General features: G+C 31.8%; 1 protein-coding gene and 1 long non-coding RNA gene across 2 annotated transcripts; both read right to left on the bottom strand.

The window, feature by feature from the left end:
* Nucleotides 1-699: 699 nt before the first annotated feature.
* Nucleotides 700-6,148, bottom strand: LOC123688737 (serine/threonine-protein phosphatase 5). The gene is made up of 8 exons (XM_045627380.1): nt 5,944-6,148; nt 5,544-5,785; nt 5,326-5,473; nt 5,150-5,271; nt 4,159-4,429; nt 2,707-3,157; nt 1,142-1,223; nt 700-1,087 (listed from the first exon to the last, which is right to left on the bottom strand). Exons 1-8 carry the CDS (start codon nt 6,044-6,046, stop codon nt 1,034-1,036), a joined length of 1,473 nt encoding a protein of 490 aa, XP_045483336.1. The 5' UTR covers nt 6,047-6,148; the 3' UTR covers nt 700-1,033.
* Nucleotides 6,149-15,562: 9,414 nt separating this feature from the next.
* LOC123670671 lies at nt 15,563-15,873 on the bottom strand. Its single transcript, XR_006745955.1, has 2 exons — nt 15,841-15,873; nt 15,563-15,750 (listed from the first exon to the last, which is right to left on the bottom strand). It is a non-coding gene; the product is annotated as an uncharacterized LOC123670671 (long non-coding RNA).
* Between the last annotated feature and the right edge of the window lie 1,151 nt (nt 15,874-17,024).

A 17,024-nucleotide genomic window follows, 5' to 3' on the forward strand; every position in this document is an offset into this window, starting at 1 on the left:
GCTCAAAAGCTTCTAATCACAGAATATCTTTTGGAGAAAGTACTAATTTGTTTTTAATTTTTTCGCTTATTTTTAGGCAACGTCGAAGAAATGCCATCCTTCAAGAAGATACATGATTGACGGAATTTTTAGGGGTTTCAACTTCATGGAAAGAAGACGAATTTTTTTCTTCGTAGGTATCAATAAAGTAATAGGTTTGATCGAAAATAGACAAAATTGAATATAGAACGACGAAATGACCTTCCATGATTATTTGGTGAAAGACTTTGGCATATCAAAAGTGAAGAATCGAATAATGACTTTACTATTTTTCGTTGCCTCTTTATCAATAAAATGATTGTGTTATAATGTCATTCTAGGTTTTTATGATATGTCACCAAACAGGCAAACCTGACTTCAAATTTGTGTTTAGAAGTCTGATAAAATAACAGAAATATGAACAAGAAAATGAAAAAACGTTGAAGTATCTGAGTTTCACCATCAGTTCTCTAGGTTTGACAGTAATCAATAATTTTATTCTAGTTAAAATGACAATGAATAAAAATGAGTATTATTTGAGAATACAACAAAATTCTTCTCTGACGGAGGTAATAAACAATCTGGAGAGATTGTTATAATATGATTTAGCTGTTTTTGAACTATATAATTTTTATTTATCTTCAAAAATTATTTTCTCATGATGAGGAATAACTAGCAGACTAACTAATAATCAAAATTTTTTATTGATTCAATTGTTCAGCAATTGCTATAACATAATAATAGCTCTGAATGAAGAAACTCTTCAATTAAATCTGTTCACAATCCAAAACTTGATTTTCCTTTCATCAGAATGGTGAGTTAATTGGTAAAATACTATGAAAATTTATTTCATCATACAAAAAAACATTGTATTCTAGAAATTTACTAATAAATATTAAAAGATTGAGTTTGATCAGATGTTTTGTTTAGCATATTGAAAGTGGTAAATTAAAAGTTACTGAACCTAACAGGTACTACTGGTAGTATGAACAGCGAAACAGCCTTTTCAAGATGTTCATATACAGTAAAAGGCATCAGCGTATGCCATTGCTTTCACATCTGGATGAGGCTGCAAAAAATTTAAGATCAGAGTAGGGCACAGTATTTTATATCTATTACTTACCACAGCTTCGTATGTCACGAATTTTGGCGTTAAGTCACTTCCATTTAGAATGATGAATGCACCTTTATTAGCCATAGTATCACTAAAAAAAATCATTATTACTTTGATTTGTAGAGGAAAATTATTCGTTTTTTATTTCAATATCCTGTATAGTTCATTTATTTAAGCAATGTCATGATGTCCTCGATGTCGCCGCCAGACTATTTAAACAATACTTTTACTAGTGACAAAAAAAATGTTGAGATTCTATTTTGAATGTTTCTTTATATATTTTAATTAAAAAAATAATGATAATAAACATGAGTACAGCAGATGAAAATTAAATTCGAAACTACCAAAATGATATCTTATTACGGAGGAAATAAATACGCACAATCAGAATAAGTAGATTGTTAAAATAGCATAGCGGTTGATAATTTTAGGACTTGCTCAGTTTTGTGTGCATTTTCAAGGTGCATACAGTTGGCATGTCAGATTCGTCAATGGTGACGTGATGCCATTGGTAAAATATATATTTTTTTTTTTAGAACGAGATATTATTATCGTGAAAAAATTTATACATAATTTATTGGTCCCGAAGAAAATTTCTGTCTGCTATCCTCTTCAATTGACTATGAAAGTTATTTCAATTAAAAAAAAAAGAATATTCAGTTTTCATATTTTCATAAATTATTACGAATCAAATTACAATGTGTTTTCGAGATAAATAAGACTTTAACAATTTCACGAATTGTGTATAATTTCCACATAATGCTTTATCGTAAGTGTGATTCTTCATGGTTTTATATTATTTAATATTGAACATAATATTATTAAATTATTTAGGATTCTATATAAAAGGTGATAGAAATAATTATTAATAATGAGGAAATGTGTTGAAAATGTTCTTAGTGGAGTAAGTATGCATTAGTTGAAATTGATGCACCAGGTTATCTAGGTTTTTAATTTTTTGTTGAGTGCATTCATTTTTGCCTTTAAGAATCCAATTTTGGTTTTGAGTTGATTTGGTAGTTCTGATGCCAGTTATTCGAGTGTTTTCTTTGATATTCAAAACGATTAGAACTTACAGAAAGATTGTTCTCAAATTCACTTCAAGAGGAACCTAATGGTTTTTTCCTGTACCCTCCTAGATTGAGCAGTAACAACAAACGAATTTATTCCTAACAAAATGATAAAATAAACGATGAAGGTTATGTCTGTCAAAAACGATTGAAATATTTAGCAAGTCACTAAAAAGATCGAGTAGAATCTGACAACATAGCAAAAGGTTGACAACACAAACTTTAGAAATTGTTCAGTTTTATGTGTTTTTAAGGTAAATACAGTTGGAATCTCCAATTTGCTATGCGTAATGTCATGCAGTTGCTAAAATAAATATACTATAATCTCTAGAATATTTCACAGCCTTTTTTAGATCGAGACTTTTTTGGTCCATCATTTCCATGCTAAATTAGGCAATATTACATATTTTTATTATATAGCAAAAAACTTTTTATTTGACTCTGAACTATAACATATTTATGAACGAAATATATATTGTGCTATTTGTTTTTGTTTTCACTTACCAATAGTTAGGAGCAGAAAATACTGTTATGCATTTTCCATTATGCGCAACTTCATATCCTTCATGTTTAACTTCATGACTCCTGATTATATATTCCAGTTGATTTTCTTTCAAGAAAGCTTCAGTTATGTCTGGTCCAAACTGACAGCCAACACCTCTTCTACTAGGAGCCCTTCCACTTTGATGTTGTGGATCTGACCATAATAAATCACACATAGGACCCTCATCTGGGGGCTGCCTATTACGATCTATTTCACGAATATCATCTAAGGTTACCCCATCTTTTGAGAATAGACCTCCATGCATCACCAGAATCTTCTTGTTCAGACAATGAGCCAGTGGTAACCAATTGTATACTTCATTGAAAAATTCAGACATTCTGGCAGAATACTTAGATTTCACCTCACCATGAAAACCGTACATTTCATTCATTGTTGAACTTTCATGATTACCTGTAACAAATGTTCAACAAATTAGAATTTGGTAACTCAAAAATTATCTATATCTTGACAGTGGGCATTGTGATCAACTTTGCGATAACATTTTTGTTTCCAATTTCAAAATTTAGGCTAGAACCATTCATTTTAGACTATCTTGAACGATTGTATGTCCTCACATTCTTGTAACAGCCTCAACTCCTATAATTCTTATCAGATTTCAATGAAATTTGATATGCATATGGATCATAGATGGTGCCATACAAAATTATGCTTTCCCAAATTAAGGGTGCACTCTGAAAAGAAATTCTCAGGATTTCCATTTTTTTGTGTTCTACTAGTCCAATTTTGATGAAATTTGGTATTGCTAAAAGGTTTGGAACATTAAATTTTCTATACGAATTTAAGTTTTTTCTGGATTGACGGTGTGAGTTTCATCCCGGAAGATAATAGTATTACAAGAAGTGATGTACTGTGGAGTGCTGACTTTTTTGGAGGGAAGAACAAGGAATTATCTTCGTGTTATAAATATTGATTGTTACCTTTTAAGTAAACATAAATGAAATATTTCGTCCCGACAGAAAAACTTTGAGATTTACCACTGATATACAAATAAGATATCAGCTGTCTATGGAATAGACTAATTGGTTAAAATTTGAGATATATATTTCGAATATTTTGTTCAAATAATCACAATATCATAAATTGAAAACCTAGATGCTTTACTTCCTACTCAACGTTTATCTATCTTGAATGCTGCTGTTGATCAATTATAAGAATTCCACATTGATAACACTCAGATCAAGCTCCCTGTCCGACCGATCTAAGTACGAATTTAGTGAAGAAGATATTAAAAAGACCTTTCTAAATGAAATAACATCCAAATAAGTTGGATAGAACGAAATTGGAAATTCATCTCAATTTAGATTTTACTGCAAATGCAAACTGAAACTTTCTAATCATATTTTCATTTTAATACAAATATTTAATGAAATGAAACCAAATATTTTTCTTACCTCTGGACATGAAGAAGTGGTTAGGATATAGTAATTTGAAACCAAATAGTGTAAAGATACACTCAACTGAAAAAGAACCTCGATCAACAAAGTCTCCATTGAATAAATAAGGATTTGATTCTGAAGGTAGGCCATTCAACTCAAATATATTCATGAGGTCATAAAATTGTCCATGAATATCACCACAAACTGTGAATTTTTTATTTGGTTCAATTGCAACATCAACTAGTGAAGGTTGAGACATCAAATATGTCTTGATATCTAATAAAATCTGGAAATGAATTAGTAATTGAAATTATATATACTTTCAAAATATTATGAATAAAAATTTTATTCAATAATCGATTTAATACATTTTTGCTATGGTACTAGTCTTTTTGAAAACATGGCTCAAGAAACATACTATTTGGTTAATGTTTTTTTTTCCCATTAGGGATGTTTTAGATGCTTATATCTTTTATATGTAGCACTCTTTTCAGAATAATTGGCCAGAGAGTGCTTACCAAGTTCGAAAATTGTATATGCTCATTCAAACATCATGTCTCAATAAAGCACATAAGTCAACAATTACTGAAATTTTTGATCAATGAGTAGGTTCATTATTTTGTCTTATTCATTGACGGAAGTACATAAGTCGCTATACTTAGCTTCTATAATATTTTGGCGCACTAAAGACAGAAATCGATTTATATGTTTATGAAAGTTTTATATAAAAATACCAAAGAGCATACCTTTAATGTTTTGAATTATGTGATTAGTCTATCTGCCCTAAATTTAAAGTTTTTGTTTGAAGCTCTAATGACCACTGAGACCAATTATTTCTCTTATTCTATGATGATATTCAAAAGATACCTCTAGAATCAAAATTATGAAAAAACAGCCATAACTAGCTGTGCAGCAAGCACATTCGTATAGTACCACAACAAATACATTGATGTTCGAATATAACCTTGGTATGAATTGATGTTAACAGGGAAAATATTTTTGTTACCTTAAAAGCATATTTCCTATGTAACTTGCCTTGCTTTTTATACAAGTCCATCAATTCCTTCATAAATTCTAAAGTTATTTTACCATCTTCTATCTGGGGTCCTTTGTAGTCATTTTCTATAGCTATAAGTTACTAATTAGTATCGAAAAATATCAATTCAGATTGAAATTACTCACTCATTGCTTCCAAATTGATTGTATCTGCAATATTCTGTTTCATATCTTCTACAGCTATTGCTTTTTCAAAGGCTATTTTCCTAACAATTTTATCACATTCCTTGAATTTTAACTTTGCATCTTTATCATTCGGTCTTATTTTAGTTACCTAAACGAATGTAAGAATTTTACAAATGGAAATTATTATAAAATTAAGGTATACCAAAATTAATACTCACTAATTCAAAATCCTTTAATGCTTCCTTAAATTTACCTAAAGACATTTTGGCCGAGGCTCTTCTATAGTAACCTTTTATATAATTTTTGTCCAATTCGATTGCTTTTGTTGCATCTTCTAATGCGTATCCGAACCATTCCAATTTCAAATAGGCAAAACTACGATTTCCGTAATAAACGGCTGATTTTGGATTTGCTTCAATTGCTTTTGAGTAGAATGTAATAGCAGAATCATAGTCTTGCTCTAAAAAATGAAAGTGAGGTTAGAATTACTCATTTCGTTGAAAAAATATTAAATTTCCTTAAGATACTGACTAATAAAGATGCCCTAATGAGAATGCTTCACACATATTGAGTTCTTAACACCCATTTATTATATTTTAAAATAATTTCAACACGTACTTTTGAAGTGATCATTTGCTTGGTTTTTGAAGTCTTCAGCTATTTCAATTCTATCATCAATTTCCTCGGTGGAATTTGGATTGTTTCTCACTTCTGTTTCCATTTTATACAAAAATAGTCTATATTACTTAAATTAAAACTGATTAAATCAATTATTTAGAATTTCTGATAAATTTTCATTGAGCTTCATAGAGCTAGATAGAAGGATATTGAAACTCATGCAAGCTAGTCTTTTTCTTCTACAGAAATAATTGATCTATGACTTTTTGGATAGAACTATCGCAGAAAAATTGCTTGGGTCATTTTTTCAAGTTTGATCTTTGAAAGATTCTCTTCCATTGTAAATATTTGATTTTTAGCATTATTCTCAGGTTTTATTTGAGAAAATATTTTCAGTAATTACTATGGTCTGATTTTAGCGTAAAATGATATTTAATTATACATATTTGATTTTTCGCATTATTATCAGGTTTTATTTGAGAAACTATTATCAGTAATTACTATGGTCTGATTATAGCGTAAAATAATATTTAATTTTATTTGATGAACATGTGAAAAATTGAATTGATTTTGAAGAATAATTCATTTTCCCTTTTTCCGTAATTGCAATTTCATACAATTGATTCAACAAAATAAATTCAATTCTTCTGGTGTATTACGATTAACCAATTACACATTCTGATTAGAATTTAAGGCGCACCCATACATTTTTCATAAGGCAGTTGTTATTTCGGTCTCTATAACTGTGTTCTTTCAGATAAATTTATAATTCTATATCTTTTCCTTTCTATATTTCAAACAGTTTTTTTTATGAGTTTTCGTGTAGAATCGTCACGTAGGTAAATTTCGCTAAAATACATCAATGCATCTAGAAAATACACTCAAAATCTCCAGTAATGAGGTAGTTCCAGATATATGTTATCTATGGGTAGTTCTGTTCACCTCAAACTTTCCAGCAATTTCAATTTCAAGTTTGTTGAATTGTTCTGTGTTCTGTTCCAAATCATTTTGAGTTGTATGTACAGCGAATATATTGTGTAGAATAATCCCATAAGATTTTCATTAGTAGGGTATTTTGAAGGCAGGAAGGAATCAATAATTATTATCAGATATTTTAGGTTTGCAATTTTGTCCAAGGCATCCGCCGGACATTTTGGCGCCCCGGCAAAATGAAATTTCGCCGCCCTGCTTTGCCTAATTTATCTGGCTCGATACAGAAATATTTCTTTGTAGGCAATTCTACCTACCTATTCATAGGAATTTTTTGGAGTTTTAAATTCATATGTTTTGTTATTTACCAGAAAAATTCTTTTGGCAGCTAAGGTCTCTGTAGAAAAACCATTTATTACTACGTATTTCTCAATTTATCGATTTAATAAGTTATATGTATACATATAAGACCAAACGCGAATAGGACAAAGATGCTGTACATACATAGCCTCAAGACTGTACACAAAAATATCAATAAATATAAGAGAAATAAGAAATTTGAAAAAGTTCAAGAATGAAATGAAAAACTGGTTAATTAGAGAAGATATTTATACACAGTCTTATCAACTCTTCATAGGTTGAGTTGGTGGTATTTTTAGAAGATGAAATGATGAAATAAAATTCACAGGATGAGTCAAATTCCCGATTATGAAAGAAAAAAAAAATCCCAATTATGAATAAAATTCCCGATTATGACAAAAAAAAAATTCCCAAATGAGATCATTTAGACAAATTTGATTGTGGAATAATGGTGGAAAGAACTGTATTTTATTTTTTTTGCTGTCGTTAGAATCATATTTTTATTAAATAGCTGTAAACAGTTATTCTAGAGATAACTCACAGTTTATTTTTTCTGAGTTTAATTTGAAATAGTACTTATGAATATTTGAATAAACTCATTTATTATTATTATATAATTATTATATATTTGAGCCCCATTATTCGCTTTCGAGCTCGGCTTCTTGAATTCTTCTTGAATTGAAGGATCCTCTGATATTGTTCTCAGGAATCTCTTCAATTTCATATGAAATCGTATTTTTGAAGTTAAAATCCATATTGTCCAATTTAGCATTGGAATTTTGGTCGATTTCTTCAAAAATAGTTCTGAAATATTTAAAAGTATCAAACTCTTTAGTAAAAAGACGACGCATTACTTGAAGGCTCCAGCTGAAAAACAAAACTATAGTTGAGAGCGCCTATCAGGACCGTAACTAGCCAAACTGCCGGCCCAGGCAGACAACCATAACAGAAGCTAACTCTGCAAAAATTAATATTGGATAGTCGGGGTCCAGGACCCATTCTAGCGTTTTTGCCGCCTCGGCAAAAATACAAGTCGGCACCCTTGCAAAAAGCAAAAGACCAGTTTTGAAAACTACACTGCAAATGTATTTTTTATGGATTCAACAAAGAGTGTAGTTTTTTTTAAGAAAATATTTGTAATTCAAAATATATGTATTGTTTTAATAACTGACTTTGCGCCCTACAATTTGGCGCCCAGGAAAAATGTCCGCTATGCTGGTCCTGGCGGCAGACCTGATTTCGTCTGTCATTTCGACGAGAATCTTCACCCAAATTAAACAAAAGTTTATGTATAAAAACTTGATTTGAAAGAATTGATTTTTCTATCGGTTTTTGATAGATACTCCCATTTTAAGAGGGAATGCTACCACTTGACTGCCCAGTTCAAAACTTAAAGGAGAATAACTATTCTTGCAGATCACCGATTTGTATGGGGTTTTCTGATAATTTCTTCAAACAATGATCTGAAAGGCAGGGACGAGCTATTTTTAAATTGCGAATGAAAAAACAAAAAAAAAAGTTGGTAACTTTTCGTTTTCCGCAAAGGAATTGATGATATGGATGAAACGGCTTATCACTGATTCATTTTAAAATTATTCGTAAAAAAAAAACTACAGAAAAACATTTCAAAAGAGCTGAAATCACTTCGTAATAAAAAAGAATAATCGACCGTCGTATAGTGCTGCCCCTACTGTATAAATTCGCAACGAATCACCAGATTCTTCAATACTACCTACAATTTGATAATTCCGGCAACGTTGCTGCGTTATGAATCAGTTCTCAGTTAGAGTCGTAAACAGTATTAGGTGAATAGAAAGATTTCCAGCTTGTTCGTTTCTTTTCGAACGGTTGAAGGTATATGAACAGATCGACGCGGGACTTCGGGAACGGGAGCGATGCGTTCAGCGGGCAGATTGCATAGCATGCACACCTACGCGAAAATAATGAGACACGATTATTAGTATGAATCTAAAATTATGTATGAAAATGACAGTTTTTCGGAGGAAGAAGTTTTACTGCTCAAAGCCGTTGATTTCCATCCCACAAAAGTTTCTTTCCTGCTCCCGCAGTCACGCGTCGGTCTGTTCATACCTTTATTCAGTTTAGTTAGCTGTCAATTCTTTTCGATATGGGTAACAAGAGATTCAAGGATTTATTTATTCTGATCCTATTACTTGCTTTTTGGGAGTATCATGTAAAAATATCAAATTTGATTTCTACAGGAAAACAAGAAGAATCTTATTAGTTCATGGTCATTCTTATGATGATACTATTAGTTTTTTAATCATGCATAATCTGTTTTGTAAATATTCATTCAATACCAATTCATCTTTCAGTGTATGGGAAAGAGATTATATGTTCATGCACAACATGAAATAACATTTCAGTTGAAATGGTAGATAATTATATGGTAATATTGAAGTTCAGTACTACGATGTGAGTCAATTTCTGAACATGAGAATTTTTTGAAATTTGAGAACCTTTTATTGCCTTCAAAATAAATGGATCGTAATTCTGAGCAAGGAGAATCAATGCGATATTGCGATATAACAACTGATTTTTGTACGAAGTCAATTTCTGAAAATGAGAATTTTCAAAAAAGATTTTAGTCCTTTTTTTGCCTTCCAAATTAATGGATCGTGATCCTGAGTATGAAAGATCAATAAGTGATATAAGAACTGATTTTTTACCAAATTTCATGTTTATAGTTTTCACATTTTCCGAGAATAATCTCATTAGTACGTGGTCATTCTAATAATTATGACAACTATTAGTTTTTTTAATCATGTAAATTTGTTCCGTAGATATTCAGTCAATCCCAATTTATCTTTCAGTGTATGGAAATGTGATTATTTTTATGCACAACAAGAATTAATATTTCAGTTGAACTCGTTGGTAATTATAAGGGAATATTGAAGGTCAGTACTAAGATGTTATTATTGTTTAGAAATTTCTTGATTCTGCATAGTCAATTTCTGAAAATGAGATTAGAGTCCTTTTTTTCTCTTCAAAATTGTTGGATCGTAATCCTGAGCATTGAGAATTAATGCGATATTTTGATATAACAACTGATTTTTGTATGTAGTCAATTTCTGAAAATGAGAATTTTTTATAATTCCATTCTTTTTTTTGCCTTCAAAAAATGAATCGTAATCCTGAGCGTCCTGAATATTAGAATCAATGCGATATTGCTATATAACAACTGATTTTTGTACGTGGTCAATTTTTGAAAATAGGCTTTTTTTTTCAAATTCCAGTACTTTTTATGCCTTCAAAATTCATGGATCGTAATCCTGAACATGGAGAATCAATGCGATATAACAACTGTTTTTTGTACGAAGGCAGTTTGTGAAAATAAGAATTTTTGAATATTTTAGTACTTTTTTTTTGCCTTCAATATAAATGAATCGTAATATTCAGCATGTTGATCAATACGATATAACAACTGACTTGAAATGAATATTGGTCATAAATGACCATGTTCCATCATTCATCCGATATCATATTTGGATGACCATCATATTGATGGTTCTTTTTGATTTGGCTAACCATAAGGAGCAAAATCAATATTTTGCTCAATGAATGTGACCCGCTTATGTGAAAAGTTTCGGTGCATTTGTTTCGATTTTTTTTATTATTCCACTAAATACGTTTTTGAATCAAATTAATTTTCGTAAGAATGAAGGAATCTGAACAAATTTAGCATATACATTTTTTCTCGAACCCATCTGATAATAGTCGATCCTAACTGATATTTCTCACAACCCTCTCTAAAATCGGTTTTATGCCCATCATAAAAAGCGAGTTATTCCTTTCAAAACATCTGGTCAATCCGTCCTAGAAGATACCTAATACCATCTCTGTACCTGTCTTTCGAGCTCGAAGTTGCTGCATTGCCAAATGTTCGAACAACCGTTCGTACAGTTCACTGCGATTTCATTGGCTGGCGTGTAAGAATTGAATGCCGTCAAACGTATCTGAATTCTTAGATGTGGTAGAAAAGGACGGAAAATCATAAGAACGTTTGAGATTGCTCCACTCATCCTTAAAAGTGAAGGCTTCTCAGAGGGGCTGGAGGGAGCTGAATAGGTAAACTTTGACAGATGCGCTCAAACGCACGTGGTACCATTCCGTCTTAAGAATATTCTTCTTTGAATGGTACAAATTTTTGAAAGATTACTGAATTTTTTTTCTGCTCAAATTACTAAGGAATAAAATAATAACTGAGGCATGAAATATATTTGAAATATTATATTTACTAATAATATGGATAAATTGTGTTAGATTCATTATGTTTACTGAAATGGTGGATGCGCTAAATGATAATAAAATGATAATAAATAATGATAATAAATTTTGAATTCTTCGAAAAGAAATTTCATCAGGTACATGGATGTGATATTATTCCTGGACGGAGAAACTGATAACGGATACAAAGTGTGGCTTGGTGTATTGTTATTGGGTTTAATAAAAGTGTCCTAGGTCTTAGGTAAGATGTCTAAAACATTAGATATATTACTTCTTACGTCACTTGACGATGGGGCTGTCTAGAAAATACCAAGCTAATGACAAGGACATTGAAGGTTTCATAAGAAAAATTTATGATGAATCTTTTCCAAATTCGAATTTGTCCGTCCGGACGCAAACACATTAACTACCAAAAGATCCGAATCTTGAATTTCGCCGTTTGATCCCTCAAGTTTAAAAACTCACCAGTTAAAACTTTTACTAAACTCAGGAGTTAAGTTCAGAGTTTTCAGATTTTTATATGTGACAGTTCAACGTAAATTTACAAAAAATTTCACCGAATTTTAGATTCTTTACCTTTCATTCTGTTTGTGAAATGGTCTAATGAAATTCCACTCGTGGTTGAATTAATCCTAACAGGCCAATTGAAAAGTCCCCGGTCTACCATAGTAAAACACATTTTTTTGTCAAAATTCGTTTTTATTATTGAACATTGCCTTCGAGGGCGATACAGCGATTATAGCGATCTTCCAATTTTTCGATACTATTTTTGTAGTACGATTGTCTTTCGCTTCAAAATAGGCCTCAGTTTCGGCGATTACTTCTTCATTGGCGCTAAATTTCTTTCCAGTGAGCATTCTTTTGAGGTCTGAGAACAGGAAAAAGTCGCTGGGGGCCAGATCTGGCGAATACGGTTGATGCAGAAGTAATTCGAAGCCCAATTATGCAATTTTGCCATTATTTCATCCTTTAAACGATCCAATAACGCTATATTATAATCGCTGTTGATGGTCTGGCCCTTTTTAAGGTAATCAATGAATATTTTACCTTGCACATCTCAGAATACTGGTGCCATAACCTTGTCAGCTGGCTGTCGTGTGTTTCCTCGCTTTGGATTCGGTTCATCGTGTGCAGTCCACTCAGCTGACTGTCGAATGGACTCCGGAGTGAAATGATGGAGCCATGTTTCATCCATTGTTAGATATCGACGCAAAAATTCAGGTTTATTGCACTTAAACAGCTTCAAACATTGCTCAGAATCATGAATACGTTGTTGCTTATGATCGATTGTGAGCTCGCGCAGCACCCATTTTGCACACAGCTTTCTCATGTACAAATATTCTTGAATGATATGATGTACACGTTCAGATGATATCTTCACAATGTCTGCTAGAAATAGCAGTCATGGCAGACATTCAAAATTATTTTGTGAACTTTTTTGATTTTTTCGTCGCTGACAGCCTCTTTTGGGCTTCCACTGCGTACGCCGTCTTCAGTGCTCATTTCACCACGTTTAAACTTAGCATACCAATCAATGATGGTTGATTTTTCTGGTGCAGACCCCGGAAGTTTTTCATCATGCCAAGATTTTGCTTCAACTATATTTTTTCTCTTCAAGAAGCAATTTTTTTTTTTCAAATGACAAAAGTAGCTACACTCACAATGCAATATACATATTTCACACACTAATGGTCGGACTGCTGTCAAATTTTGGCACATATCGTTTGCAGGTTGGCATATCAACTAAAAATCATATAGATTTAATATTAACACCGCCATCTGTGCATCAGACCGGGGACTTTTCAATTGGCCTAATATAAGTTTGTCTCTTTTGCTTGAAGAAGTCATAACTCGTTTCCAAGCAACCATCAAGTAACTCATTTTCGTTATGAAATAAAAGCGTCTTGTATCGAAAATTCAGTCACTTCTGGTATTAGGTACCATTGAAAATTGTTATGAAGGCATTATATGACTAGAAATTAACTCTCATCTGAAATTGGGCATGTGAAAACGTATTTCATTAAACTGAACGAAATATCATGTGGAATATGAATAAATAATGGAATTAGACAGTGAAAGTTTGGTTTTTGAAAACAAATCTTTTTCCTATATATTTATCTGCAATGCGGATGGCCGAAGAATTTCCGCTTATTCTAACTCTAACAGATACTTATGCTAATACTTGAGCATCTAAATATTTATTTATATTTACATATATTAATCGTTTTATCAGATGTTTATGAATGAGATAATTTCAATATTTTCAAGAACAAGAATAGCCCGTTAGAAAGTAGAAAATGATGAGCCATATCAGAATTGGCTAAATTTGTTCTTCACTAATACATATTATATTGGGAAGTAGCTTTTTGAGTGCTCGTTCCCTGAAATGATCGATCTATAAATGACTGTATTTTTCGAATTTTCGCCGAGGATGGTCTCAAACAAGCAATAAGGATCAACTGACTGATGAAAAATCTGTTAAAGTTCTCAAATTCGATTCTGTCTGTCTGTGAAAATGATAACTCTCGAACGGAAAGACCAAGAAACATGAAATTTTTAAGGTAGTTCCGGATTTCGAATGCTGAGGTTAAATTCGTCAATGGGCAAAATACGACTATGGATTCCGTAAATATGGCTGCTCAAAATTTTGTTTCCTTATGATTTCGAAACATCAGATTGGATTGAAATTAAATATTGCATTTACATACATGTGAAATAAAAATTTTAATCTTCATGCGAAATTTCATGTTGATCGTGAACACAGAAACAGATAATATTCAAGCGGATTAAAGAAAAAATCGAGAACTGTTCATTCAAGCGCACTTGGAAATTATACATATACCTAGCTGTATATAAATATTAAATTATAGTATACTCATGTATGACTTGTATTTTATCATTATGTCAATGATGTGGATTAGTTTATCTAGAAGAGGAGCTCTAATGATACGATCCTTCTGAAATTCGGGTTCCAGGGATTATTTTATACTTATACAATATATTTGATGTTTTATACCTACAGGATAGGAAGACATGGAAGCGGTTGAAAGAGACCTATGTCCAGGAGTGGACGAATGCAGGTTGAAGAAGAAGAAGAAGAAGAAGATACCTACAAACAACATTTTAACTCCGTTGATTTTGTAGTCACAGAAATATTCCAAAATTATTGTTTGATATCCTTTTTTCTCCTGTTCTGGTCAGAATTTCACAGAAATTCTTGGAAAATTGAGTTCGAACGTTGCAGGTTTTCCGGAATTTTGATTTTTTTTCAGAATTCTCAACCTTTTCTGAATTGAGCACTCAAAAATACTCTGATATGATCAAATACGTAACTTTACTACTACTTCCTCATTTCAAATGGCACACCCAGTATATTATTGCATCATTAGATGCTTTTTTAATGACAATTACGGCAATATGCCATACCTTGGGTAAAAACTCAACAGTTCATGAGTTAATGGGATACTTATAGAAAAATGGTGGCGATGAGGACTCACATTTTTTTGAATATTTTGGCAGAAAAGGCTTTTCTCCAAAAAATTTTTTTCTTTTCCGATTCTGCAAATACGTAGTATCATAAGACTGTTTGCGGTTTGGACCAAAAATATACAGGGTGTTTATAAGAAGATCATGAACTTGGACAACTCAAATTCGTCAAAACACAACATTTTCGAATTAGAACCTATATTTTTTTATTATTTCAGTCGATTCAATGTACAAAAAGAGTGGGGGTTACTTAAGCAAACCCTTTAAAATGAGAAGGTGAAAATGGTGAAATGAAATCGTTTCACCAATTTTTTACATTCCTAAGAGGAATCAATAATCTGATGGGAGCATCGAAAAAGAAAATAGGACCAGCCCCAAAAACGTAATAAAGTTGGCAAAGCTTATCAAACAGAGCGCCGACAAGTCTGATGAGTGCATGCGTTTAAGAGACAATAACTCGTAAAAAAGTACTATGACAGGTATTACGCGTCACCTGAGTTATTAATGTCAATAAATTCCTTTTTAAATTCTTTCAATTTCTTAATTTTCATATGGCTTGGTGAATGGTATATATAAAACATAATGCGGCTCCTTCGATGGTTTATGATGTTAAATTTATTTGTATTCCTTCTTGTTGTTTCTGACTGAATTACATTCGTCATTTTCACTTTGAATTTCTTAAATTGGGATTTTTGTTGATCAACTTGAAATGCCCCCCTGAATTTTGGCGCCCCAGGTTACTGCCTCTTGGTAAATCCGCCACTGCTCTTTGGATACACCTCTCTAAAAATGAATTGAATTAATTTGGTTACAGTATCCGGCAATTTCTTTATTATTCGTATAAGAGAAGGATGTCATATAAATAACTGATACCTTTCATATAGTTAGGTAATTGACGCAACATCGAATTGAACTAAAAACCACACCTTTCTACGATGACTTTTATGTTGGTTCCTGTGTGTCAGGAAGAACAAGAGAAAGAAGGAAGCTGTACTCGATTCGGGCTCGCCAGATTAAAGGCAGGGAATGTTCGATGCATAGATGAAAGGTGGATTTGTTTATTGAATATGACTCGAAATGAAGCCCATGATATAAACACCGGCCAAATTAGGGATAAAATCACAACGAAGTTAGTACTTCATTTTCTCTTGAATCCTTCGGACCATTTTAGCAATTATTTTTTTTGCATTGTAGCAATAGTAATATAACTGAGTCCTTAGTTATTATATTTTTTGTTATATAGATACAGAGTGATTCACCGCTAGGTCTATTAGACGTTTATGGAAAACTAATCATATTTTATGCTAAAAATTTACATGTTGCGTTTTCTCTTTCTCCTCAAAAAGAGACAAATACTTCCTTATTTCAAAAGGCACATTCAGTATATCATTAAATTATTAGATAGCTTTTTTGATGACAATATTTTGATGTCATACCTTGGGTTGGGATTAAACTCAACGGTTCATGATAAGTTAATGGGATTCTTATGAAAAAGATGGTGGCGACGAGGAGTCGCATTTTTTTAAATATTATTGCAGAAAAAGTTTTTTTCGAAAAAACTTTTTCATTTTTTATTCTTCAAATACGTAGTATTAAAAGACTGTTTCCGATTTGCAGGGCCGCCCTCGGGACCGGCAAACCGGACATTTACATTGTTGGGGCGCAAAGTCAGTTGATAAAACAAGACATACTTTTTGACACAAAAATGTTTTCTTAGTAACATAATAAAATTTCCAAGAGACAATTATTTTGAAATCAAATATACACTGTGCAAAAAAATTAACGCACATTATGGAAATCTCAAATTTATTCTACAACTGAAGGTGTTCTCAATGATAATTATTTTTATCAGAATTATATGCATGCATATGTTATCCACTTTCAACGTTTTTCTTCAATACAGATGTTTTTTCCCAGCAGGAATAAAAAAAGATGAGATTATCAGATTTTGAATGTATTGGCTCCATTCTGAAATCAGTTGTTCTCGATCAATTCTAGTGATCAATAGTTTTTCTTTCGTTTGATTTTCTACACTCGATCGCTATGCAACGCAAAAC

This window comes from Harmonia axyridis, chromosome 1 (genome assembly GCF_914767665.1).
Source record: "Harmonia axyridis chromosome 1, icHarAxyr1.1, whole genome shotgun sequence".
Taxonomy (NCBI): domain Eukaryota; kingdom Metazoa; phylum Arthropoda; class Insecta; order Coleoptera; family Coccinellidae; genus Harmonia; species Harmonia axyridis.

Coding starts and splice junctions, on each gene's coding strand:
- LOC123688737 (XM_045627380.1), bottom strand. CDS start 6,046: ATGGAAACAGAAGTGAGAAACAATCCAAATTCCACCGAGGAAATTGAT. Junction 5,474..5,543: donor CATTAAAGGATTTTGAATTA/GTGAGTATTAAT, acceptor ACATTCGTTTAG/GTAACTAAAATAAGACCGAA. Junction 4,430..5,149: donor ATAGGAAATATGCTTTTAAG/GTAACAAAAATA, acceptor ATTCATTTCCAG/ATTTTATTAGATATCAAGAC.